This window comes from Clinocottus analis, unplaced genomic scaffold (genome assembly GCF_023055335.1).
Source record: "Clinocottus analis isolate CAN_PGR_092001 unplaced genomic scaffold, fCliAna1.0.p SCAF_2, whole genome shotgun sequence".
Taxonomy (NCBI): Eukaryota; Metazoa; Chordata; class Actinopteri; order Perciformes; family Cottidae; genus Clinocottus; species Clinocottus analis.
In genome coordinates this window covers 12,326,223-12,354,113 of record NW_027175931.1, presented here as the reverse complement: position 1 = coordinate 12,354,113, position 27,891 = coordinate 12,326,223, and the positions used below count along the sequence as shown (strand labels likewise).

The window sequence follows — 27,891 nt, the reverse complement described above, 5'->3', positions numbered from 1 at the left end:
GATATAAAAGGAGAGGTGGGGAATAGATAAATGAGACTGGAGAAAAGGCTGGAGCAGAAGCAAAAAGCAGAGATGTGGAGAGGATGGTGGTGCATAGGAAAAAAGAAGCAACCTTTCCTCCTTTTGAGAAGGAAGATAACTGAGTGTTTAGAAATGCTGAGGTGGACAGAAGCCATATCGTCCTCCAGCACAGCACCTGCTAGTCTGCCTGCCCCCTCCCATTCATTGACTGACTTTCTATTGTGGGCATTTGTGCACATTATGTGTCTTTCTGCTCGTGTGTGTCTGTGTGTATGTGTGTGGACACATTATTATGCATACCACTAGTATAACATTTTAGTTTTAGCCCATAAGATAGCAGCCCAGATTTGTGCTTGAAAATGGTAATACTCAGACGCGACAAATCCCTGAATCCCTGCACCGCACAACCTCAATACATGCATTAATAGCTTCTCTTGTGAAATATGGAAGAGCCTCTGTTTAGTAGTTTCGCTGTCTGCACATACATGCAGCATCAGAATTGCTCACTGGTTTCAGCCTTTCTGTAAACCTCTGGGACCAGGAGCATCGTTCTTTTAGTTAAATAGTCAAATTGTATTCTCTGAAATTCACAATGCACGTCCATCCGGTATTGGGTGTGGCTGCGGAAGAAGGAGTTCAACAAACAGCCGTGATTATGTTAAAGGGTTAAAATGTATTGCAAAATTTGTTCACATTTTTTTATTGGGATTATTTCCTATTAATGAAAGATTAGAACCATATTTGTGGTCTACGTCCTATTAGACTACACTTAATGCTAGCTGCTTGAGCTCACGTTAGCTTCATAGAGAATCAGCAAACTTTTTGAATGGTTAAAAATCGTTATAATTATTTATATTAGTGGTGTAATGTTCCTAAAAAGTTAAAGATGCAAATCTTGACCGTTCACTTTGAAAGCTGTCCGTCATTTACATTCAATAGCGACCACTGTCCAAATAACCTCTACCAACAGTATCTAAACTGACAGGACGTTTTTACTCTCAATTTTTTAAGGAATACTTGCTCCTCTGTACAAAAATACATAAAACCTTTTTTTAATAATATAAAGTGTATATAGTACGGTCTTTTTTGTTGATTTGCTAATTTGCGCAAGTGAGGAAATTTGCTGGTGGCAGTTGGTGAAGTGGCTGACTTAAACGTTCACCTGCTTGTTATGCGACATGAACATCCCACTGTTTTATTTTGTGATATTAATATAAAATCAAAAAAAAACATTTGGCCAGACTATATTGTCTCTTTAGGTTGCTTAAAAGTGTCGGGCTTCAGTCCAAGTCATACAAATGCTTTATCCATGCGCCCAGACTACTCTTCAGCACCCAGTCCTGCTTTAAAGACAAATCCTCACCTCGCTCATCCTATCCGCTGCCTGCCTGATGACCAGACTCCATTTATTTCCCGGGTGGAGGCAGATAGAGGATGATGAGAGAGCCTGGACATTTGGGTTCTTTTTTAATTTTAGTATAAAAACAATACTATATGTTTTTGTGCTGTTCAGGCCTTTCTTTTAGAGAGGTTTTCATGAGTGTGTGATTCTGTATGCCTGTGCCAGCAGCATGGCACGTTTTCTGGAAGCAGACTGCGTTGTAGATAGAATGAAGTGAAGCCCACTGTGAGTGTTGACAGCTTTGGCTTGTTGGCGCTGACGGGGTGGATGAATGCTGAGTACTGTGGGGTATAATGGGAAGGCACATTTGCTGTGTTTTCTTGTACCGGATGTGTCTGAATTCTGCAAATCTCTCTCGATAAATTCAAGGTTGTGCACTAAAATGAAAATATGACAATGATAAGCCCACTTGAGCTCCTTCTTTGCCATCTCCGAGCCTCACTTCCTCCCTCATTGCCTTTCATTTTCTATTCCTGTTCCTATAAGTGATTCCTCATTTTCTGGCTCCTCTTATTTTTCCTTGTCCTTGAAACCCTCTTGCTTGTGTCTCTCTATATGTTTCCACTCCTCCCTTTTAACAAATGGTCTGTTCTAAAAGACGTTTGGAAGAACAAACCCAAGCACACATGCATTCGCATACAAGACTGAAATAAAGAAGCCCCTTATCTCTCCTACCAGTGACACTTGGTTCATGTGCTCCCATGCAGATGAATAATATATGTGGACACAAGCGCGTACACACTCGCACACAACACAAGTAATTGGTGGTGGTGGCGGTAGTGTGTATGCTGACATGGACCGTTGTATGCTGTGCTTTTTGTAACACAACTTGTGTGTGCGTGCGTGCGAGCAAGCTCTCTGCTGACTGCTGTCACTGTGGAGGGATGTAGAGTCTCCAAGGGCATGGTGATGAATGGGAGTGTTGTCACCAGTCAGGTCCAGCTGCCTTTATGCTGCATGTTCTCCTATTATACCAAAAGCTGTGTGTGTGTGTGTGTGTGTTTGGGGGTGCGTGTGTGTCTGTGTGACAAATCTGCACGCAGAGTGAGTCTGAGTGGGTTTTGTGCTAATGCAGCTTGAATTAAACAATTCTTATGTTTGTGTGTGTGACCAAGGTGTTAACGCGTAGAACCTTGAGTGATGTTTATAAGCTGCGTGTCCTCATCTTTGTCTGCAACGTGACATACACGCTTGTGGCCGTCACACCAGACACACATCCCATCCATCAGATGAACTGGCTTAATTTGCAAGGATAAGTTGGTGCGTGTGTCTTTGGCTTGCTGCTATTAAGAGAGGGTGAGTCCTGTGCCAGCGTGTAGCTATGTCGGTGTGTGAGCACTGGGCTCTGAGAAAATGCTGTCAAAGCAGAAGCTGAATAATTTGCCTCAAGATACTTTCATGATACAGTGACGTATGCACATATATTTGCCTTCACGTAGACTCGGCTGTATGGTTTACAGATAGTGTGTAATACCAGAAAACCCATACCTGTGTGTGGAGGTCTTTTTTCCTGCTGTTGTGTATATAGATATTTGGTCCCGCTGGGATCTCTTTTAGAAGTCAAGGAGAGTATGCACACTACACACTGCATGACACACATTTGTATGTGGAGAGTTGTAGAGAATGTAAGCCTTCCTCTTTGCTTTATGAAGATGAATGGGGTTTGTGATTTATGTTCAGCGGGCGTGGAAGCTGCTAGTTCTGGGATGCAAAGAAAATGAATGTAGAGCCTGAGGAGTAATGTGGCCCTATTTTGGCCACATTTGTATGGTGGCAGGTGTGACTGTTTGATAACTCCTAAGCATATACAGTATTTTACCCAATTTTACACATTCACTCGAGCTTTCAAGTCAGTTTGACTTATGGTTCACTCTCAACAAGAAGCTGCAGGAATGTTCTGCACTCTAATGCAAATATGTCTGTGATTTATTGTGGAATGAATTGTTGGACAGACAAATAATTAATTGGTTGTTCATTTTTGACTGACCATGCACTCTTTGAATTACTCACCACAGTTTGAACAGTCAAATCTGGGATTGCACTATAGATACAGTTTTCTGGAAAAACAACATCGGGAAAGCTTACCCATATGTGGACAACTCTAAAATGAACTGTGTCCTGACAATGTGCTCTGTTTCGAGCCAATGAGAGTATAGCATGACGATGCGTTAATGATTGTGTTTTATGGTCTGGGAAGCATTACTCTAGTGGTAATGCCGGCTGTGTTTTTAAATGATGCTGTTTAGAGTTTAAACTCTTTATCGAAGTGGATTCATGCCCTATGGAGGTATGCTTAGAGTTTGCCAACCATTTTCTGCAAATCATTTACTTGATGTCACTTGTTGTGGTTAAAAAGAATATGTACTGTGCAGAGAGGAACATTAGGAAACTGTGTGTGCTTATGTGTTGTTGTAGCTGTTGCTAGGACTACTCATTGGATTTGATATTAACTCGTGTGGATAAAACATTCACTTATATGTATGTATATGGCCGTGACAGCATGAATCTCTAAAACATTTTCCTACAACACACTTTAAGTGAGCAGTGTAGAAAATGTATGAGTTATTTAAAACTAATTGTGGCGGAGTTAACCTTTCTCCAGAGACCTTTCTGCGCTTCTCTGGCGCATGATGTATATCAATTCTGTGCCTCCGCTTTCAGTACAAACTGCCTCTTGAAATCAGGTGTTCCTTAATTGTGTATCTTTTATATTAGATTTTTTTCTCTTCTAAAGCTTCATTTTGTTGATGTTGCAAAGCAAATATACTAAAGTGGCAACAGAGCGGACTTGCAGCCATTGCCCTGCACCACTGCATACCTACAACACCAGCTTCCAAGATGGTGTGTGCTGCTCACTGTGCTTCTGGTTCTTCCGCCTGCTGTTGATGTCCTTGGATTTGAATATACTAGTGTCCTTGTAGCAGGCGGAGGAAAGCTCAATACATAATTAGCATGTTTTACATGGTAGTCTGCATCATTGCCCCTCTCCGACCTAACGTATTACTTGTTAACATGTTACATGGAGGGAGAAAAAAGTCACACTAAACCAGCTAATTTAGCAACACGGGTGAAAATAATGGCCAGGCTTGATGTTATTGTTGCACACAGACAAACACACGCTCTCACCTCCATGTGATTCTTTAGGGATCTAAATGGGAATCTGACTGGAGGTAAACATGTCATTGTGTTGAGCCGCCCAGCAAACAGACAGCCTGACAGGCCAGTTAATGGAGAGATGAAGGGATACAGTTTAATAGGCAGTGGAGAAATAATCATAGATTTATTTAAACAGGGCAATATTTAGCAGTCTGGACCGTGTCAGATTGTTTAAATTGGCTTCCCAGTTCCTCGTGTGTCATTTATCTTTAAATTGTTTAATCCGGCTCACTCATTACCATACTCCTTGATTGTGCCAAGAGTTTGATTTAGCTTCAATCACAGGTTGTTTCTACTGAGGCGAGAGCCTCACTTGAAAACCTAAACATCAGAGTGAACTGTAGAATGGGCGCCAGGAGCAGTCTGTTGCTACTGCCACTGAAGGATTTTAAGATGATTGGATGCTGGGAGCTAATATGTAGGTACATTGTTTTTAAATCAATTTGTTTCTAAATGGAAAGGTTTCTGGCTCAATAAAGTTGTGAATAGCCGTAGTAGCAGCTTTCAGTGTGTGACTCAACTTGCCAATTTCTCTTTCTTTTACTTCCAAGGGTATTTTAAAGTGCTCTCTACCTCGCTTACCTTTTTACCGCCATGACAACAGGTCTTCAGAGTGCAATAGGAACAAGGGTTTATTTGGCTTAATTCGTTTATACCCCCCGGCCCCTCTCCCAGTAGATTTTATCCTGTTTGGTTGTGCCCCCCTGATACGCATGGCTTTATGAATGAGCCCACTCAAGGTCGTATGGTCACAGTGTGCCTTTCAAGGCTTTGCACAAGAAGCTCACACTTTATCTCTTGATAATAATTTATAAAAAAAAGACAAGCAAGAAAGGATAGGAAGCAAAGTGAGTTAGAGAGTTTATAAGAGAGAGGGAGATGAAAAAAAAGAGAGAACCTTAAGTCCCCTGATGTGTTTTGAGTGGACGCTGGCAAAATAATCCCTCTTTACCTTCGCACGACAATCACAGTAATGCCCTTAGCTGCGCTCAACAATAGACAGGCATGCATCTTCATGGGGACAGGTCTGGTGTGAGAGCCCCCTCCTTTGTCTGAGATCAAGGATTAGAGCGGCTTAAAGATGGTACGCCGAGCTGGGTGTGTGCATTTTTATGTCTTTGTGAGGTTGACATTATCTGAGAGGACGTCAGCACTTAAAGAGACTGGCGTTGCATTTGAAACATTCTCAAGTGCAGATGCTGCAGTAACATTGGCCCTGTGCTGTGAATGGGAATTTTCAGAGACAGAAACATAATCTTTGGTTTCTGCAAGTCCCAGTAGTCTCATAGGTTCATCATCAAAGCCCCTGAAACAGGCGGTTTGACCATAAATAAGCAACACTTTACTTTAACAGCCCTATTTAGCATTTGTGAGCGATATATAATCACTGTATTAGTTCATAGCAACATATAATGTGGTTCTTCAGCAGATATCTGTTTTTTTTCTCTCTGACGAAGCATCTGTTACTGGTGTGTAACCAATGAAGGAATGATTGAGACTCTAACATAACTGTCATAATATTTTATGATTATTATGCTCTTGAACCAATACTCACTCTGCATCTTTTTTTTATCATTCATACACCTCCAAATCATTCACAGCTGGGTTTTTTAAAACTGTTTGCGCGCAAAACTCATAAAGCTATGTTGAGCTTGACCTTGAACATCATCGTCATTTGAAAAGGTTCAGTTGGTCTAATTCGTGGATTTCCTCCAGTGCTCGGTTAGAATTATGGGACATCATGTCTGTTCATACAGAAAGTTATATTTTATAAAGTCTGCCTTCAACTACATTGCACTACACAATGTAGTTTATGACACACTACAGTGTGTCATAAACAATTTAAAATAGCCCATAGACAAGTTTACTTCCACATCCACGTATTTCAGAAAATACACGGGCGAGTAGAGCAACAAGCGGCATGAAGAGGTGCACAACAGAATCCTTGTTTTGCGTTGACTGGCCAGTGAAGGTAGGGAATAGAGTAAATGAGATTTGGCAGCCTGGCTAAGGTGAGGAATGAATGTAATAGTATGCGTGTTCGAGGCATGCGGGGTTAACTCATGGATCAGGGCCAGGAGAATTGCTTTAACATCCACCGTGGTTCGTTTCCTGTTTCTGCAGAGAGAGAATGGTCTTATTTTTACTCTCTGCCTTCTCCTGACACATTTTCTTCCTCCAGGCCTTGAGAGAGAACCTAGCCAGCACGGCATAGAAACTAGTTTGGGGAAGAATATATACTATATAGTACTTGTGTAACTTTCAGAAAAAGGAGGAGGTCAACGGGTCAAGATTGATTTATTGTTTTCTCTATGTGGCAGTATCTGTGTTCGTGGTCTACCATTATACTTTTCACATTGTAAGCTTTAGACTTCTCTATTAGTTTGCAGCTTCTCAGGCCACAGCCTCGTAACAGATCCACAGTTCAAATTCAGACTGTTTATGTCCTGCTGCCACTATCAACTCAGGCAAATGTTTGTGTGGGGTGACAGACCCCTCTCTGGCCCAGGAAGAAGTAGCAGACTCTTCATAAAGCATGTACCGGTACATATAACTATCAGGCCTATGTAGAATTACTCTGGCACAAAAATATTCTTCAGAATCATAGTTATCTATTCGTTATCTGTGGCAGCTTATTCTATCCTGCTTATCAGGAATGTAAAATCCATAAGTAATTTTTTGGGGCCTGCTAGTTCTATGCAGGCTTTGCACCCAGTCTGACGTTAAAACGGTTCTTTGGCTAACCAGAACACAAAACTATGAAAAATGCGGAACAACCACAAAATACTTTCAGAAAACAACATGTTCTTTATTAAAGTGGTGAAAGGACAAGTTTTATCTGATTTTTTTCCTTTCCTAAATATTTATATCTTCCACTCAGCGCTGCGATGCAACCCTTTATTGCCATGTCACTACTTACTGCTTTAAAACCCACTGCGCTAACATAAATCCATTGATGGTGTGATAAGCACCGGGCTTTATTGAACATCAATTGTCTTACCCATTCCTTTTTCCATAACACGAGTACAAGCACCATTTTTATAGTGCATGTGTAAACACAGTACTCCAGAATCGCAGAATCGCCATGTATGTACAAGAAGACAGAGATTTAAAGAAGCATTTGTGTGGTTGTACATGCACAGGTACCCAGTTATAAAATGGCCTCCGCCCTATGAAGTGTTTTTCTCGCTGTGGTAAAAGTTTGGCTCTTACCCTGCAAGGTGGCATTTCTCTCACTGTGATGTAGACGCGACCGACAGAGCAGTGGACACCACTATGTGCTCGGCCTCGGGCCCGAACACTGCAACAGCTGCAGGCAGAACTGTGCCGCGGAGCAAAGTTATGAGCTGTAATGGTGCTCCGGTGTCTGTCTGGAGATTAATTTAAAATGGATGACCAAGCACAAGCTCTGCAACCTCTGGACAAGCTTGCTCCATTCAGTCTTCATAAGGAGCTCAGGGGAGGGGACACTCCCACATGCGTGCACATACTCGCTGCTTTAGGAGTGTTAAAATGTGATGCATTTACATGTGCAAACTCTGGAGGAGCTTACTAGCCACACTAGACTGTGGGATATATAATGTATGTATGTCTACCCTTCTATCTTATTGAATCATCTGCGCTCCTGAATCAGATTGGCTACTTGCTGCCGAATGCTAAAGTTAGCCTAGCTATAATAATGCTAGCACGCGCTTTGCGCTTTCTTGGCCGGGGATGAGCTAATCAGCTGCAGCAGCTTGTTTTTGTTATCGAAAGTCTGATGGGAGATCAGTGAGTTTATTTTAGATTGTCCTTTTTTAAATAATGAATTTCTGGTTTTATTACATCTTAACTTATACCCTAATAATAATAATAATAATAATAATAATAATAATAATTATTATTATTATTATTATTATTATTATTATTATTATACAAATGTAATATTCCCAAAAAAGAAGAAGATCAGAATTTGAATCTAAGGATGAAAAGTATTTACAATTATAAATAAAAATCGTACTGTTGTTGGGATCGGGTAGTATACTTTGGGACTATGGGGGAAAAAAAGTGAGTTGTCACGGCTGATTCGCTCTTTCCAGACCTGTCTAGCTCGAAGCACCAGTTAGCATCATAGCTAACATTAGTATTTAATGGCCTATGTGTTTGCTTTCTGTACCCCCTGTATGACTTGCAATTGGGTGGAGCTTGCATTCAGACAGAGAGGAAAAAATGTTGGCTTCATAGGAAGCAGGGGAGGGGAGGAACATTGGGGGGAAAAGCATTTGCAGCCATCTACCTTTGTGCCAACAGTTGGTTACTGTGGGCAACCAGTAAAAAGTCATTATCTTTAATTTACACTGTGGCAGGTTCAGGTGTTTTCAATTGTCTCTCTGCAGTGACTCACCCATATTTGGCAGCGGTCCTCCACTTTATTCTGGGGCTCTTCATTCCTTTTTTCCTGTGTCACCCTTTCTTAGTGTGCGATGTACCTTTCTTCTCTGTAAGGTTATGCAGTTTCTCGGGCATGTGGCGTGATGCAACGGGGCCTGAAGATGGCCAGGAGTATTGATGGATGACACGGTGTCGGGGCAAAAAGTAATGAGAGAACAATTCAAAGAGAAGAATAACAGGGGCATGAAAATGTAATGGCAGCGCAGACAACCGTGGGAAAGGTGGAGGGTAAAGAGGGAGAGAAAGTGGTTGTCTATCCTTCTTTACAGCAGCTTATCCTTTCATGTTGAGGCTTGTCAGGGCGTTAGCAGCGAGAAGTGCAGATGAGCGATCGTAAAGTAACCCTGTCTGTGTGCCATTAGCCAACCGCAAGTGCTAAGCACTTACCAGAAGCTGCTTGTGTTAACCTCCTCCCCCAGATGCCAACTCTCTCTTTCTCCCCTTCTTACCTCAAAACGCTTCTTGTTCTCTCATAATACTTTTCAGGAGCTCATTTGTGATATCAGACGCTCCACCTCGCAACACATTTGCATCAACAAACTTTAGTTCTTTGGCTTATTTATTTCTCTCTTTCATAAGTTGAGGCACCCAAGATTACGTTTCCTGTTTGAAAATAATTTACTTCCCTTTTTGCCACTCGACATGAAAATCCCAATTTGCTACAAACAAATATATAAACATTTGTAGTTTTCAAATCCACTTTATTATAACGAGCCGTTCCTCGCCAACATCGCTAGGCGGGTCGATCAGTTTGTGGGCGGAAAAACTGTCCAATTCAATGAAAGAGTAATTACACAAACAAAGCCAGTGTTGGTGTGACTTGTTTACCGCTTTTGTTTGAATCTGGGTTGTGGCTTTAACTACCGGGGAGCCTGTCAGAAACAGCTGGCAGTGCTATGTCTAGGCATACCTTTTATTACTGTTGAATGCTTTATTAGCCTTCCACAGGGCAAGGAGTGATTGAGGGGATTGACTTGAGATGCAAGTAGATGTGGCACCTATTGACTAGTTTGTTTTCTTGTGAGACTGACGGGGTGTGATGATGATGATGCTTAGACCAGCCTATTAGCTCCTCCTCCACACAGGAGAACAGACTAGGCACTGATGTACAGTAGCTGCTAGAATATGGCATTTTCACAGCCGACGCCGTTTCTGAGCTTCCACTCTTCAGAATTCGGTAGAAATGTTTTTTTAATAAATTTTGCATTTCCCACTTGGCCCAATTTTGTCTTTCTTTTTTCTGTCACTTCCTGATTTTAATTGGTCTCAAGATTCGGCAGCGCCTGAACGTCTTTCCCGGCACGAGATGACCATCTGGCACCCAGAATAGTAACAGTTTGTGTGATCTCTTGACTGGTAGGTCTCCCTGTTAGGATCATAACGCCTGATTTATATTCAAAGCCTGGGGGTTAAAAGCCCAGATGGAAAGACTTAAGCAACATTATCCTTCAGCGTTATGAATATTAAAATGTAGAAGTCTTTCTGAATGCTGTGTATTTTGTGTAATGTATCTTGGCTGATGAGTTTCAGCAGATGGTGCATGTGATTAATGCCTCTCTATTTGATATATAACAATGTTAATGGTGCAAGATCCGAGATTGGGAGCATTTTGCTTGCCTCTCGACATGTCAACGGCGCTCTGGAAGCTGACTGAGCTAACGGCGTTTACATAAGCAGAGGGCGGGCGCTACGTTCTGCGGCGGCAATGTCATTCTGGACGGCGTTGACAGCTGCTATCGCCATATGAGAGCAGAGCGAACCAACGGCCGTACCATTTTGCCAACTTAATCGATTAGGTCACTCGACAGAAAGAATCGCAAAAACGCCACACTTTAAATATTGTGTTTACCAGGGATGTTCTCACAAGAAATATAAAGAAAATTTAACCAATCGAATAAGAGAATCTTCAGTCGACGAAGACCAAAACAAGCGATTAGTTGACTAATTGAGCAAGAGGGGGCGAACGCAGCCCATAAGCTGCATGATGGTAAACTTTGTCATCATAAGACAAAACAATGGAAGCTGCGCGGCTGCAATCAAGTAATTGTTGCAATCAAGACTGTGCCGTGGGTTTAGTCTGGCCGCCACAAAACTCTCTCGCACAGATCACAGATCACACATCTACTGACCCACTCAAGCAAATAATGAGCACTCTACTAACAACGGGTTGATAATTACCATTACATTGAAGGTAATGCCCGCAGTTGATCTGTCGTTCACAAATCTTAGTATTGTATCTGGTTTGTCTGCCTCGGAGTGGAATTGAGGTTTTGAGTATGTGCGAGTCACTTAGTGGAGTTATTGAAACATATGGAATTATGTTTTATGAAGACACTCTGACTATGTGAAGCCTTTCCACCCAGAGGTCAGAGTTCAGTTTTATTTACAGTAGTTAAGTTTCTGTTCGGCAACTTTTCTGCTGTAATATCCCTTCAACAGTATGAGAGCACGACTCCTTTTATAGTTTACGGGCTTTTTTTATATATAGAAGAAATCTATTATGCACAGTCTAATTTTATTTGTAAATGGAGAGGATGTGCTGGAATTATTTTTCAATTTACACAGATCGACCAAGACATGAACACATATATTAAGATAAATATAGAAGATTTGTTTCGTTAGAAAATGCAGCACGGACATGAACATGAAAACTATATCCAGTCCTTGGTATTGCAAAAATAAAGGTAGTTCCCAGCTCTGGAAAGAAGCACCATTGCTAACAAACCAATTCCTCTAGCATTTACAATTGGAGGCTCACTCAGGTGGAAGATTAGTGGCTGTGTTTGTAAACCCCCTGCCGAATCCCCCTCAGCAAAATGCTGTCATATTTAACCACACAACTGTTGAGCGTATTTGACATATCTGCGTACGTTCTATATCTGTCTGTGTTGTAGCCGTTTGTTTGTGCTGTTGCATCGAGTTCGGCTGGGAGGACAGGACAGCTGTATTGGATGTCTGAAAGTGTGTACAGTACACAGTTGTGGTGATGCTGACAGGCATTCTAGCAGGGGAGCAGGGATCAGATGTATGCTAATATCTCCAGCAGCAGACAGTCTGCCAGGCCACGAGGTTGGGTACTACTGCTGAGAGACGAAGCACAGCAGAGACGTGAGACGGAAGAAGACGGGAAATATGGGCAGAATTAGACAAGGGCCAGGGGGCATTGAAAGAAATGAGTAAGGCAGTTCATGCCTGGCAGAGGGAATTACTGGGAGGGCGAGCAGAGGCCCACAGATGAGCTTTTGTGCAAAAGGAAAACACAGGCTCGTCTGTCTTTCGGTCTATGCATATAAAGCAACACTTGTTGTTGTTTATGTTGTGTAGCCTGTTGAACAAGGAATTTCAGGAGCAAATCTTTCCATCTACTAGTGTTTGGTCCCCCAAATCTCAGTTATGCTATCAATTGTAAAGAAAAAAAGAAATTAAGCCAAGGTTTTCCCAAACCCAACATGCCCTCAGCTAATTGCTTGTTTTGTTGAACCAATAGTCCAAAACCCAAAGTTATTAAATGTACAATTATTTAAAGCCTCACAATTGAGAAGCAGAGATGTTCAGCTCATCTGTCTTATAAATTAATTAAACAACGAACCAGTCAATTTTCTATCCTTCAACAGAGCAATGAATTAATCAATGAGTCAAGCTCAGTTGGCATAAGAGAGAAAACTGATTAAAGTGGAGTGACTGAAATCAAAGAAAGCAGCATGTGAAGGTCAGAGAATCGGTGTTGCAGTTAGCTAAGTTGTGGAAAAATAATGGCCGTATCATTAAAGAAGTTATTATGCACTAAGTAGTTGTTTGTGTGTTTGTAGAAACCGATATATGTATGTATGTATGTGTGTGTGTGTGTGTGTGTGTGTGTGTGTGTGTGTGTGTATGTATGTATGTATGTTCACAACATTCACAACTGCCATTGTCGACGTTTCCAGCACAATATTTTTAGCTGTGCTATCTTCTGGTACAGAAGCTGTTTAACCACACTGACTCTCTTTCGCTGCCCTTACCACGCTCTCCTCCCTCCCTCTGAATAGGCTGTCCATTCTCTTAAGATCCATTCTTTATCCGACTTAAACCTTGGTCTTTCGTCTGTCTCCGCTCTTTGAACTCCTCAGTCTTTAATTTCATCTTCTCTGTCTTATTCCTGATATGCTACATTCTCAGTTGTTGACTGAATGTTTGTTTACAGTCTTTGTTTCTCTCATCCTTTTTTCCTGCTCTTATCCTGCATCCTTCCTTCCTTCCTCCCTCTGTCTGTCTGTCCACCTCTCTCCTCTGTAACCGGCCCTCTATCTCTGTGGTGCCAGGCGGACGTTGGAGGTGGAAGTGAACTGAACGCCTATAGTTTGGCTACATGACGAGTTGACTTTAGGTTACTAAAAATTACAATACACTGAAGACGTAGCAGTTAGGTATGGAATTAATAACTTAAACTGAATGTAAAATGTATTTTATTAGAAGATATGGAATAGCTAATGGTTTAACTCTTCACACATGTTTCTGTGTCAATGCACACTTTGTCAGGAGTGTGATGGAGCGGGATTTGGGATCTGCATGTGGTGATATCATCGTGCCATTGGATCACACTAATGCACAGGCAGCACTACTTGTGATGCTGCAAATGGGAAGATGAAAATAGCTGCAGGTAATCCCTGGTGCCCGTAATCCCAGTCACAACTGACCAGCTCTCCTGGATCAGGACCTGAATATGTAATGGATGTTTGGCTGCTGCGTTAATATCTATGCGTTTGTGGGCCGATATGTATTTTGTATGACGCAAAATGAATGAATGGAAGGAAGGTTCAGACTGTGCTGAGCTTTTGTTGTACATCCAAGTATTTTTCTTCTCTTTTGAATGATTCCTTGGTTGATACTGTCCAGCAACATGTTTTACATCAATAAAAACATGTTTTTTATTGTTCAATGACGGTGGTCTGGTGATTTTCAGTTTGAAGAGGACAAGTCTAAATTGCAGTTGTGTATTGGTTAGTGTGTAGTTCTACTAATTTGACTTGTTTTCAATATAAAATGTGGTGAAATGATTTCAGTGTGTATCACTTCTGTTTGAACGTTTCAGCACATTTGAACAATACGGCTAACTATTTTCTATGGTCATTTTGATCGTGATACAAAATTTCATACCTGTTCATCGCTAATGGAAATGAGGAGGATATTTGTATTTGGTGAATGCTAGATTGATCTGCTGCGCCACAGAGCTCTTCATGTAAAGCATGTTCAATGTGGTGTGGAGCCAGAATTTTATGATTATACACACACACACACACACACACACACACACACACACACACACACACACACACACACACACACACATACACATACTGATTAATTGTTTATGGCTGTGTGCATCAGTGGTTAGGTGCTCCATATCTGCATTTAGTTGTTTTGGACTTGTCGTCTTTATACCATTCACATATTAATCATCCACATTTCATTCTGTACATCAACTTCTGTGTTTGTACCCATGTGAAGTGAAGAAGCACAGTCTTACTCCCACACCCCAACCCAGTCACAGCCCACCACCCGAGTTTGCTACTAATGGACAACAAGTCTCCGGAGGAAAATAAAGGGGGAGATAGAGTGGGATAGTGTTGGACGGGGAAGAGTTGAGAGGAAAAATTTTTGACAGATGGAGATGGGAAAACTATATTATGAGGATAATGTTTGTGGTTGAGCGAAGGAGAGACAGAAAAATAATAAGGTAGAGGAGAGAGGAAGTATGACTGGTTGCATACTTGCATCATGCAGAAGGAGGGAAAGCGGGAGGGGGGTGGGGGGGTTGGACCGTAAGCAAAGGGAGGACTATCCAGTCCAGAGTCTAAGAGAATTACGGAGAGAGTTTTTCCTCGCTGCCGCTCTGTCATCATCATCACCGTCACACTGCTTCATGACTATTTCATAACCTTTTGTTTCCGTCAAGTCCCAGCCTTCCTTAGTCTATAATACAGTACAACCAGAGGGCTTGCTGGGAAACCATGCAAGCAATCTTCTGCGTTTAACCTTGTTTAGCAGTTTTCAGTATGAACTGTGCTGCATGGAGAAATAAATATCAAATAGTTTTTCCATTGTGTCCGAGAATAACTCGAGCACTGGATATCTCGAAGCATCCGCACATATATCTGATTTGTATCAGTCCTTCATTAAGAATTAATCTAGGAAAGTTAATCCTTACAATGTTCCACTTCCACCTAATATGTATAAGTCCCCTCACAATTACTTTTCTTGACTGGGATTTTCTTCTTACTCAGTTTAAGATCCAGTTTGCCCTCATGGTTATCTCCTTCAGTCCATGTGCACTCTACATGTAGGCTAATACGTCAAAGCGATAAGAATTTATTTTCGTATCTCCAAACAGGCCTGACTGACAAATACTCCCTGGCTGACTCTTCCTTCTCGCTCTGTTATGAAAGGAATGCAGCCACCCCGTGAAGGTCTCTCCTTATGGGCAGTGAGCACAGCCTCTTCCCTGCTGCTCTTTGTAGCACGTGTTATGATGAACTTCACGCCCTGCCGCCCTAGCATTAGCTTTAGGCTGCACTCTAATAACCTAAAGATACTACTATCTTCCTTAGCTTCTCTTGTCCAAGAGACAGTGACCTAGAAATTCATGGTTCAGTTTGGGCACGATTTGCTGTCTTAACTTTGTTTTGACTGTTTTGAACCAATGCCTGTCAGAGAAAGGAAGGATAAAAAGCAACATTGGAATGGAGATGTGGTATTTAGGTATGTCCTCCCTGTAGTTCTGTTTGTGAATAAGCAGGGGGAGAGTGAGATGTGAAGGGGCAGACCATGACCCTTAACTCATGCAGGCCTCACCACGCCCTCCCCCCTCTTCCCTGAGGGGATTCCAATGTGCGGCTCACATGACCCAGGCCAATGACCCCTCTCTCCTTCCCCTCATACCCACTCTTCTCCACACCCCCATCCTCTCCATGCGCACTAACGTCCCGCCCTCAGTGTCCTCCCCCTTACTCCTTCCACTATTTCCACTACTTCCTGCATCCCTTCTACCTCCTCAAACTATCTCCTATTCGACTTGTTTAAATGTTTCAGGGTCAGAGAAGCAGATGCATCATAGGCTCTAACCTATCTGCCTAGGCCCTAAACAGCCCTGGGCCTCGAGACAGTGGTATGTTGCTGGACATGCGCACCAGAAACCAGGCCTCGGGGTGAACTAGGAGACTGGCTGTCTGAGTGCTCTACAACTGGACTGCTTTACTAAGGCTAGTTTAGCTCAGGCAGTGGTGTTTTTATAGGTCTGCGGAAAGAGGAAATGTATTCCCCAAATGACGAGATCTATTGTGTATGCAATTCTGCATTTTGACTGCCAGTAGACAGGCTGTTAAAACAAGCTGAGTTGTGCAGTTGTAATGTCACATGTATTCTCTGCTTCTGTCAGTTTGGTTTGGGCACCGCAGTCAGTCTCATGAGACTTTTGATTTTCTTCCATTATTTGCTGCCGTTACGGTTTAAACCACTGCATCCTCACATCACTTGAAACTGATTTCTGAGCTGTATGTTTGCTGCTCACACTGACATGTCCCTCAGACAGACCAGGGGAACATTCAGAACTGTATTAGTTCTCTTTTGTTGGCCATTCCTTTTTGTGGAAATTGCAAAAAACAGCTTTTTTTCTCTCGCTCTCTCACGTGCGCGCTTGCGCACGCGCACTCACACACCTAACCTGCACTCTACTGCAATGAGTATGTTAACTGTCACAAAATATGTATGAACTTGATTGACATGCACGGCACATACATAGGAACATTCCTAGAAAATGATAGGTGGGGTCAGTAAAGCAGATGTTAGCAATGCATCTGTGAGAATGTTGAGCCTGGCTAGCCTCTAAGTCCATGGAGACTGTAGGAGTGCTTGACTTTATTTAATCTAGACATGTGGACGTGTCTCACAAATGGTCACAAACATGACCTATTTCACACAGGACATGCTCATCACCAGTGTGTCACATGGGATACAAAAGTAGTGTGTGTACATTCATGTGTGCACGTTTATGTGTAAACTCATAGGCCGTTTGTGTTAATGCGGGTTTGCACTAGGGCCTCCATACTACTCTGTATGTAACACCCTGTGTCAGCTGAGTAGGCAGTGACTTTGAGCATGTCACAACAGTTCAGTCTGTGCAGAGATGCAGATCAAAGCAACCTTTGCGAAAAAGCTGAGCCCATTTGGTTGACTTAAAAAAATATTAACTATATATATATATATATATAGTTATACAGTTTCTAACACAATTAATGATAACACAAAATTATAGAAATGAATGAGGAACTGATAATAAATTCTTCTCAATGTCAGACTTATATTTTATGACTATTTCCCATAGCATTTAAATGTCTGTGAACTCGGTCATGTGTGTAGCACAGGTATGATGCAGATACAGTGCATCAAGATGATGGTTAACAAGCTGGGTACATGGTCTCTTTTGCTGTGGACCATATCCAGGGGCAGCAGGCCATGTTTTGTATGGCTGGTTATAGTTTAGGTTCAGTGCTCTGTATTGTGAAAGGTCAGAATACAGGTGTGCTTTTAACCGGCTAACTTCAAGCTTTATAAATACCTCACCTGCAGGTCTTCTCGTTTAGTCAAGGCTGTATACTGCACTGTTTACAACTTCATTTGTTCCGTGATCAGATACTTGTGGGTTACACACAATGTAAATCTTACACACGCACGCCAGTATACCAGTAAACCTACTTTAGTCTGGAAAGAGTAGATTTTGAATGAGCCACAATTCCCTGGTCATATACCTATTCGAAAAAATAGACCAGCAAGTCTGACTGAGCACAACACACAACACTATGCCCTATTAATTCAGAGACTGAGTCCATCTATGGGGGCCTTGATCAATTTTTTATGCATTTTTCCTTTGCAAATATCAAAACAGAATACTTTCGTCTTGATATTGATTCCTTTTTTCGGATGGCACTTGGTTATAAACCTGGTGCAGCATCTGGGATGTCTTGCCTCTTCAATGTTAATTCATAGTCTGATAGGCCATAACTGTCAGCTTTGAACTTCAATTAGTGTCTCGGCTTTCAAGTAAAACTCAGAAATGTACAGTATATGCAGTAGTTCGTACACCGCAGATGTGAGGTTGCTTTTTATCTATAGTGTGTTCCACTGTAGTGAATTTCTTACTCCTCCTACATTTCCTTTTCATTGTCTCGCCCTCTGGTGTAGCAGCATTGGGCTTTGAAGTTCATCTTTGCGCATCCACAGTTCTCTGTTGTCTGACAAACTCGATTCAGCAGCAGCAAAGGCTTTGTCTGCTTTTGTGCTCTCTGTCAAAAGAGCTATTCATGATTAATAGTGGTTTTAATGTCTGTTTTACTACATTAACGCCTCAGTTATGACATGGAGGGGGTGGTCTTGTACTGCAAGTCTGTTTGCTGGCTGTCTTGAAAGAGTTTTATTCCTTTACAAATTGTGCTGTCAAAGAGGGCCATTCCTTAAAGAGCATTCCCCATCCCTCGTCCTCGCGCGTTATTTTTAGACCAGATCTACTGATGGAATAAATTATACTTAGATTAAGCTAGTATATGTGCTATTTTTCATTACATTTTTTTAATCATATTTGTCCAACGTTCTGTCAAAACATGAAGATTACAATTAATTTCTGTAACATTTTCATATTCGTAACACTCCTCCACCACCCACCCCACCTTATGTCTCAATGACTAATGATACAAATAATATTGATACTGAGCAGCAGTACATTACATGACTAATGGGTAGGTTCCTTGGCATACCTTTGGAAAAACAACAATATGCTTTATTAGTTGACAATGCGGGTGATGTAAGATCTGTTCCGGATATTGTCTGTTGATGCAGAAATTGGCTCCAAATTTTCCTTTGTCTACTGTCGGTAAATATGTTTAGACATTAGTGATACTGCATCAGCCAACTGATTGGTGTGCAGACTGCTGTATTTTGGGAAAGGTAGGAAAACATGTTTTTGATGGAGACGAGTCAGCAAACAGGCAGTGCGGCCCTTTAAAATGCAGATGGCTTTCCCTAGTTGGCCAATTAGTAACTTTAGCTCTGGAACACTTATCTGCTTTCATCTTCCTGTGTGTGTCTTTCATTTTGGGTGCAGGGAGCTTAGTGAGCCAGTTTTCACAAGTGTGTGTTAATGCATGTGCATGTATTTGTGTGTGTCTGTTTCCTGCGATACCAAAAACTCCACATAACTTTATCCTACTGCTGCTGGCAATAATACGACTAACATACTGTTAGATTTTGGGTAATATGCCAAAACACATAGAATCTCAACAAACACCGGAATGAAATGTGGAAGGCACCACGGTTAGCAGTGCAGTCCTGGCAGTATACAAATTAAATGAGTTAAATGTGGGAAAAATTGCCTTTTACTGAGCTACAGCTGGGTTAAGTAATTTGCAGCGTTCCAGCAGCTTTGCCACTGACCTCAATCTTTTCAGGAAACATTCCGTCGAGAAATAGGATCACAGATTAAACATTATTAAAAGCACATAGTCGCACAGAAGGAATTTAGATGAGTGACACAATAGCGCTCTAATAATAAAGCCTGTCATCGGAATGTGTTTTCATTCTGTATTTCTGTGGATTAATTATGTCTCCATTTTTCTCTCTTGCTCTATTATGCAGGGCCAGACTCCAGCCCAGTGAGATCCTCTTGCATGGAAACCCTCTTTCCCTGGCAGTCCTTTCCTCTCCCTAGAGCTACTGGCCAGCATGGCAGGATGAGCCTCTGCCAGCGATGATGATGGCCAAAAAGCAAGATGTGCGGGCACCCACCTACAACCTGGTCGTTATTGGGCTGTCCGGCACGGAGAAGGAGAAAGGCCAATGTGGTGTGGGCAAGTCTTGTCTGTGTAACCGCTTTGTCCGGCCAAGTGCAGATGACTTCCACCTAGACCACACCTCCGTTCTCAGCACCAGTGACTTTGGAGGCCGTGTAGTGAACAATGACCACTTCCTGTTTTGGGGAGAGGCTGGCCGGATGTTGGAGGAGGGGCCAGAATGCCGTATGAATGTGGTGGAGCAGACAGAGTTCATTGATGATCAGACGTTCCAGCCGCACCGAAGCACAGCGCTCCAGCCTTACATCAAGAGGGCAGCTTCCACCAAGCTGGCTTCGGCTGAGAAGCTGATGTACTTTTGCACAGATCAGCTGGGGCTGGAGCAGGACTTTGAGCAGAAACAGATGCCTGAAGGCAAGATTATGGTCGATGGCTTTTTACTCTGTGTGGATGTAAGCAGGGGTATGAACCGTAGCTTTGAGGACCAGATGAAGTTTGTTACCAACCTGTACAACCAGCTCGCAAAAACAAAGAAACCTGTGGTACTGGTTCTCACCAAATGTGATGAAGGAGTTGAGCGATACATTAAAGACTCGCACACCTTTGCCCTAGCCAAGAAGAACCTACAGGTGGTAGAAACCTCAGCACGATCTAATGTCAATGTTGAACTTGCCTTTCTTACACTGGTTCAGCTCATAGACAAGAGTAGAGGAAAACCCAAAATCATCCCTTACTTTGAGGCACTGAAACAGCAGAGTCAACAGATTGCTTCAGCTAAAGACCGCTATGAGTGGCTGGTCAACCGAATCGTGAAGAACCACAATGAAGCATGGCTCACAGTCAGTCGCCGCATGCAGTCTGCACCTGAATACAAGGACTACGTTTTCCTTGAGGGCACAGCGAAAGCCAAGAAGCTCTTCCAGCAGCATGTGCATAGACTTAAACAAGATCATATAGAGAAACGTAGGAAGGCCTATCTTAGTACTCTACCACAGGCCCTGGCTGTACTTCTGCCAGAGTTGGATGAGATAGACCACCTGAGCTGGTCTGGAGTTCAGAAAGTCCTAGAGACAAAGAGAGATTTCACTCAATGGTTTATAGTGCTAGATGACACCCCTTGGGAGACCACAACACATATTGATAAGATGGAGGATGATCGAATCCCCCAGGACCTCCTGGAGACTCCCACAGCTGAAGCTATCTTTGAGACCCATCTGGAGCAGCTAAGGAATGAGCGCAAGCGGGCTGAGATGAGATGGGAGTTCAAGGAGAAGCTAAGCGTCTCTCCTTTCATCACACCAGGGAAACCCTGGGAGGAGGCCCGAAGCTTCATCATGAATGAAGACTTCTACCAGTGGCTAGATGAGGCTCAGTATCTGGATATCTACAACAAACACCAGAAGGAAATTATTGACCGAGCCAAAGAGGACTTTCAGGAACTGCTTCTTGAATACTCTGAGCTCTTTTATGAGCTGGAAGTGGATGCAAAGCCAAGTAAAGAGAAAATGGGAGCCATTCAGGAGGTTTTGGGTGAGGAGCAAAGGTTTAAAGCCCTGCAGAAGCTACAGGCAGAAAGGGATGCTCTGGTATTGAAACATATCCACTTTGTCTACCACCCTACAAAGGACACGTGTCCCAACAATCCCCACTGTGTGGATAGTAAGATAGAGCAGATACTGGCCTACAGATTCCCTACTCGCTACCCATCAACAGATAGTTCAAGACTGGATTTAGGGAGGGCCGAACGGATAAATCTTGTCATCCTCGGTAAAGATGGGCTAGCCAGAGAGATGGCAAATGAGATAAGGGCCATGTGCACTAGTGACGATCGGTACGTGTTAGATGGAAAGATGTACGAGTTAGCCCTTCGTCCCATAGAGGGCAACGTACGTCTGCCAGTCAATTCATTCCACACACCAACCTTTACACCTCATGGTTGCCTGTGTTTGTACAACTCAAAGGAATCTCTCTCTTATGTTGTCGAGAGTTTAGAGAAGTCTAGGGAGTCAACGATAAGCAGAAGGGAAAGGGAAAACAGCTTAGCTCAACTCCCGCTGTCCCTACTTCTGGTCACCAAGCGGGGAGTGGGGTCCATTGGGGATATTGGGGGGGAGACAGCTCAGACTCTTATCCAACAAGGGCAGCAGGTGGCTGGAAAGCTGCAGTGTGCTTACCTAGACCCCGCATCTCCAGGCATGAGCTACGGTCGCAATCTCAATGAGAGGCAGATCAACCAGATGCTCAAGGGCCTCTTAGAATTACGGAGAAGCAAAAGGAGCAGCTCCCCTCCTTTACCCCCTCCATCCTCTGCCTTCAGAGACTCTCAGTCCCAGCCAGTGCTGGAGGCAGACCTGAGGATAGTCATGTGTCTGATGTGTGGAGACACATATGACATAGATCAGCTGCTTGCTCCTTTCCTGTTGCCCCAGCTTTGTCGTCCTGCTGCTAACCTTAGCAGCGGCACCTCGGTTTTGCTGGATCTTAGTATTGGAGGTCAGAGGCAGAATATTGAGCTGTCGCTGCTCTCCTTTCATTCCTCATTCTCGCTTCGCAAGACGAAACTGGTCCATGGCTACATTGTAGTTTACTCTGCTCGCCGCAAGGCTTCTATGGAAACATTATGTGCTTTCCTGTGTGAGGTCCAAGACATCATCCCAGTTCAGTTGCTAGCAGTTGGGGAGAGCCAGATGGAGCTGTCAGATTCAGAGTCAGCTAAGGAGCAGGTCAGTCAAGGAGAGGAACTGGCACATGAAATAGAGGCCAGGTTCAACACAGTCATATGTGGACATGGTGGAGTAGTAGGGGGGCTTCATAAGATAGACCTCTTCCAACCCTTTCTCAAAGAGGCGGTAGAGAAGCGCACTATTGTTGAGGCCACACACATGTATGATCATGTGGCTGAGGCATGTACCAATGAGAGCATCAGCCCTCGCTGTGGCTCTCCTAGTCCAGTTAGTATTCTTATGGACTCAGAGGACGATATCGATCCATCACCACCTTACCCTACCTTGAGGGAGGATGGCAGCTTCAAGCTGCCAGATCTGGAATCGAGTGATACCTTCTCTGTCATTTCTGATCTTAGCACCTTTGAGAGCAAGTTGAACAACAAGGTTCCTCCACAAGTAAAGCCCAAGCCTGTTCGTAAGGTGAACCTCGGCCCCTACATGGACCAGCAAGGTGGCACCAACCGTCGCTCCTTGCCCCAAGCCGTCACTTGGGCTCCAGGTAGTGATGGTGGCTATGACCCTTCAGATTACGCAGAGCCCATGGATGCTGTGAGCAAACCTCGACCCACAGAAGAGGAGAATATTTACTCTGTCCCTCATGACAGCACACAGGGCAAGATTATCACTATCCGCAACGCCAACAAGGGTCACTCCAACGGGAGTGCTGGGGGGAATGGGTCAGACAGTGAGGCCGATAGCAGTTCGCTGGAGCGAAGGAGAAAGTTGTCCGCCATTGGGGTAAAGCCCAAGCTTTACAGAGACAGATCCAAACGGCTTGGCAAGTTCAGCAGTTTTAGGACTAGCTTCTCTATAGGCAGTGATGATGAGATGGGAGGTCCACCCAAGGTTAACCAGGATGAAGTTGGAGCCCAAAAAGACAACTCCATCGAAGAGATTGAGGATCCCAAAAGAAGAAATATTCTTAAGAGCCTGCGCAGAAATACAAAGGTGAGTGCTTGTGCATCCATCTGTTTCTGTGAGATATGAGTCTCAACTGTGTCACTAAAAAAAGTGTTAATTCTTAAATGGACAATATTTAATTTTATTTGGTTGATTCAACTATTCCAAAGACAGCAGTTGAGAAGTGTTATTGAAAAATATGATCTATTTGTGTGTGAACATTGTCCAAGTAAAATGAAGTGAACCATCCTAACTATTTAGGGCAGGAAAGGTGCATATGTATAAATGGTGGAAATTACATTTTTTAGCTTACTGTGAATTGTAGTTTATGACTGATGGCATTGTGTGTGTGTGTGTGTGTGTGTGTGTGTGTGTGTGTGTGTGTGTGTGTGTGTGTGTGTGTGTGTGTGTGTGTGTGTGTGTGTGTGTGTGTGTGTGTGTGTGTAAACATGTGTATTGGTTTATGGACAGAATGGATAAATGTCCATAATCCTTAGTACAATTAGTTGGTTGAGATTCAACTCCAGTTTGCTTTGGTAGAGAACTGTGTTAATTATTATCGTCAAGGAATGACTAATGATTTCAGTAAACTCTTTCTACTCTGTTGTTACCACAGTGAAAACTATAGGAGTTCCTCTCTAAAAAGATGTCTGCTATATTTGACCCTGACTGCTGTGTGAGAGCTCTCTAAACTAGCCAGACAATTAGAGGAAAAAGAGAAACTTCAGTCACTAAACCTTTAAACAAGAAGGCAGAAACTTTTAATGAATAGAAACCAAGCCACAGTGGCACACTGTTATATCTGTTTGTGCTTGTAGCTAATGTTATACTCTCAGCAAATTAGCTAAACACCCCTGCTGTTCAGCAAACAAAATTAGTAGCGTGCAAAATAAATAGGAGACAATCTCAGCGATTGAGTCTTTCACTGCTTAATTAATATTTACAGTACCTAATTGTGCATTCACCTTGCTTTACGCCTTGCAAGTAGTACAACTATGCATTGTTTACAGCTTAGCTGTCAAAGTGCAGTGTGTTGGCTGTTAATGATCTTGTGATGGACATCAGTGTCACAGGTTACTGCAGGGAAATACAGGCTGGTCTGCTGGTTCTTAGGACGCCAAATTCTTCTCTATCACTTTGGCTTTCTTTGCTCCTGTCCTTTCATTTTCTCGTATTAACAGTGTTTTTCTTCTCTTCTTGCTGATTCATACTTTCTGTTCCTCGCATTCCTGTCACACTCTCCCCCCGTTACGTGGTCATCATATTTCTTTATCCTCAGTCTCTGTCCACCCGGCTTCTGTTTGTGTCTATGCTTGTCTCTCACACGTGTGACAATGGTTCTGACTTTACTCTGTTAGGCTTATCAGCCTGGTATGCTGTTCGCTCACACACATGGCGTGGGTAATAGTTACAGCTTTGTATGTTCTGCGTCTGTGATAATTACCATGGCTGTCAGTTAGGTAGAACAGGAGGGGGGTGATTAATGTTATCACACACTCAGCTGTGATGTTCAAGTACCTGCAGGACGGCTGTCTTCTCACATAGCTCCTAACTGCCTAAACCACGTTCTTTTCTTTATGCGCTAACCGACTTGCCACTAAGTGTCCTCAGTGTCATTTGTCCTTCGGAAAAAGTGTCCAAGGCCAGGCTACCAATGAGTTGAATAGCCCAGTCCAAGTCCCCGGTAAGCGAGTATCATAGCTCTTGTTGCTCTGACTTTGACCTGACCTTGTGCTCTGACCCCCTGAGAGCAAAGAGGATCAATAAATTATCGCATGACACATTAAGCTTGTTTCAAAACAAATCCACAAGAAAATTGAAGCCAGCTAAATCGAGATCAGTTTCTTGACCATTGCTGTAATTAGTACCTGTGATTTTGGTCTTTCCAGGGCTGGAATCTAGATATACTTGTTAAATCCATTATGGCTTAGATGTGGTTGTAACAAGTTATCATGTTCCATCACCTGTTTTCTAAGCAGCCGTCTCAAAGATAAGTCAATTTTAAATCTGTTTAGTCTAAAATCCCCAAAGGATGGCCGACATGTGGAGTCTCAGGGAGACGTGTTGGAGCAGTGACTCTGGGTTGGTAGAAACGACCATTCCTGTTATCGTGGCTTGCAAGGGTTAACAAAAAGTCAGAGGCTTTGGGTTTATGCACTGTAAACACTTTCCTGGTTAGAGCCTTCGGGTACTGTCTACCACTCCAGTTATGACGGGCAGGAACAAATAATTGAAACTAGACTCCGAATCTGTTTTAACACCCCCTTTACCTCAGGCAATGACTAACTGTGTCTCTGTCCCGCCCGCCCTCCCTCGGCGAGAGGCCGGAAACATTTCCTCTCTCTCCTACAGCTTTTTTTCAAACCTCCTCAGCCAGCAAGAGGAATGCATTAAATTCTTCAGTCACCTAGTTCCAGTCTAGTGTCCTCATACAAAAAATAACAGGGAAGGAGACACTAAAAAAAAAAATAGAAAACACAAAGACAAAAAGAAAATGAAATGGAGCCAGAGAAAAATAAGAGTTGTGAAAGAACAGGTATTTATTTTGTATTGTGGCTTTGTATTTTCAACAGCCATGCAGTGTATGTAAACACTCACTATGGTGTCTGTATGTTTTTATTAAGGATGTGTTTTGTTTGTCTTTTGTGGTCGAGGTCTGTTTTGTCTTCTCAGCGCTGGCAACATATCCTGTCTCAGTCAGCAACTAAAAGGGGTGTCCAGAAGGCAAAACTGCAGGGGGATAAGACAGTGAGAGGGAAAAGTGGGTGGACAAGAGGAGATGGTGGCGGGGTATAGAGACAGTCTGCTAAACTGAGATAGGGCACATATATAGAACACAGTCAGTGTGATAGGACACAAATAAATTATGAGCTGCTACTTAGAGCTAAAAGCCAAAGCTGGCAGTGAGTTATGACATCACAGCTCTCTACCACCACAGCGGCTGTTGTCTTGTAGTGTCACATCTATTATTACTACCCCTGTAATCCAATTGAAGCCTCATGTGAGTGTTTTGTGCCACATTTATATTTGCAGATGTTCAGCTGTTAGCCACAAGTACAAGGATGTCTGTACGTTGAACGGGTGCGAGGGGTCGGACAGGGGAGTTAGCTGGAAGAGATACGTGAAGGAATTCCAATTGTGAATCTGCTTGTGTGGGGCCTCCATAGAAAGATAGGTAGTCAACTTTGGTTGATTTTCTGGGAAAGTCAGCCGCTATTTATCCGGCTGTGTTTCAGCACAGAGCCTTCATCAGCAGCCCAGGGGCCTTGCTGACTGAAGTGCAGACTCTTAAGCCAGTCACTGTTATCGAGTTATCTTTGACATTTTGTTTTTCCTGACACTTAGCACCCAGTTGACGGGTGAAGTAGCGTCTCTGCCTTTTTTCCTCCAGTTTATCATTAAACGCTAGATACAAAATCTAAATCATGAATGATGCTGAGTCTTTGAGGCCAATACTGATATCAATACATTACAATAGAATGATATAGTTACATATTGACCAATATTTATTTTGAAATTGTTGTATTCAAGTAAAGGTATTTTGCTGTTGAACAAGAGCATTTATTATGACAGCAGACCATAACAGTAAATATGATTTATTTATCAAATTTACATACCAGTATTACATTTCAAGTTGCGAAAATGTATACTTTGGAATGCCACCAATAAAACATGCGTTGATTTGATTTACTCATCGACCTCTGTCAGGTATCTCCTAACATATCAGGTTGTATCTGGAGTAACCGCGTATCGGTCAATACTGTTGGCTACAGGCTCTTCTCGGGGGAAGCCTTGAAAGCCAGCTGAAAGATAGCGGACACTGACTAAAGAATACATTTGCAAAATGTTCAAACAAAAATAGAAAAAGGTGTCGAAAAGCTGCAGGTGAGTCTGTGTTGATGTGCTCAGTATTATTTGGTGTTTTCCAGCTTGTTTCCTTGATTTCCGCAATGAGTGTGTATGCATGTGCTATCAAAAATGTTTGCTGGAGTGCAGTGAGGCCAGTATCTGGAGCAGAGGGCGCGCCGGGCTCCTTCTCTCTAATGAGCACTCCTCTGCTACTGTCCCGTGTCAGTGTCTGTCAGGCCTGCACGGCTTCCACTCTGCGTGTGCCCAGCCAACCATGCATCCCTGCCTCGCCACCCTGCCTGCCAGAGCAGAGCCTCAGGGGGCTGACAGACTTACTAGAGATCCAGGCCTCGGGGGCCTTCAAAACATTCCCGCTGAACACCATTAAAGTGCAGTACAATTACTGCTGATGCCTCTGCCTTACAGAGGCAGGCAAAGAATGTTGCAGGAGTGCATTAGCGGTCTCTTAACGGAAGAATAACAGGAGTTAGGAAGTAATTAAACAATGAATACGAGAGTTTGATTATCGGAGAGCTGCAATGCAGCAGAGAGAAAGAAAAATGTAAAATTCTGAAACGAGGACAACAAT

General features: G+C 42.9%; 1 protein-coding gene across 1 annotated transcript in view; it reads left to right on the top strand.

Annotated features, from left to right (window-relative positions):
• The window catches only part of arhgap35a (Rho GTPase activating protein 35a), a 55,372-nt gene that overhangs the window by 14,465 nt on the left and 13,016 nt on the right, over nucleotides 1-27,891 (top strand). The window contains exon 2 of the mRNA XM_068584425.1: nucleotides 19,673-23,501. Within this exon, the coding sequence (XP_068440526.1) occupies nucleotides 19,785-23,501 (3,717 nt within the window). The 5' untranslated portion in view covers nucleotides 19,673-19,784. The remainder of the gene's footprint in view (nucleotides 1-19,672; nucleotides 23,502-27,891) is intronic.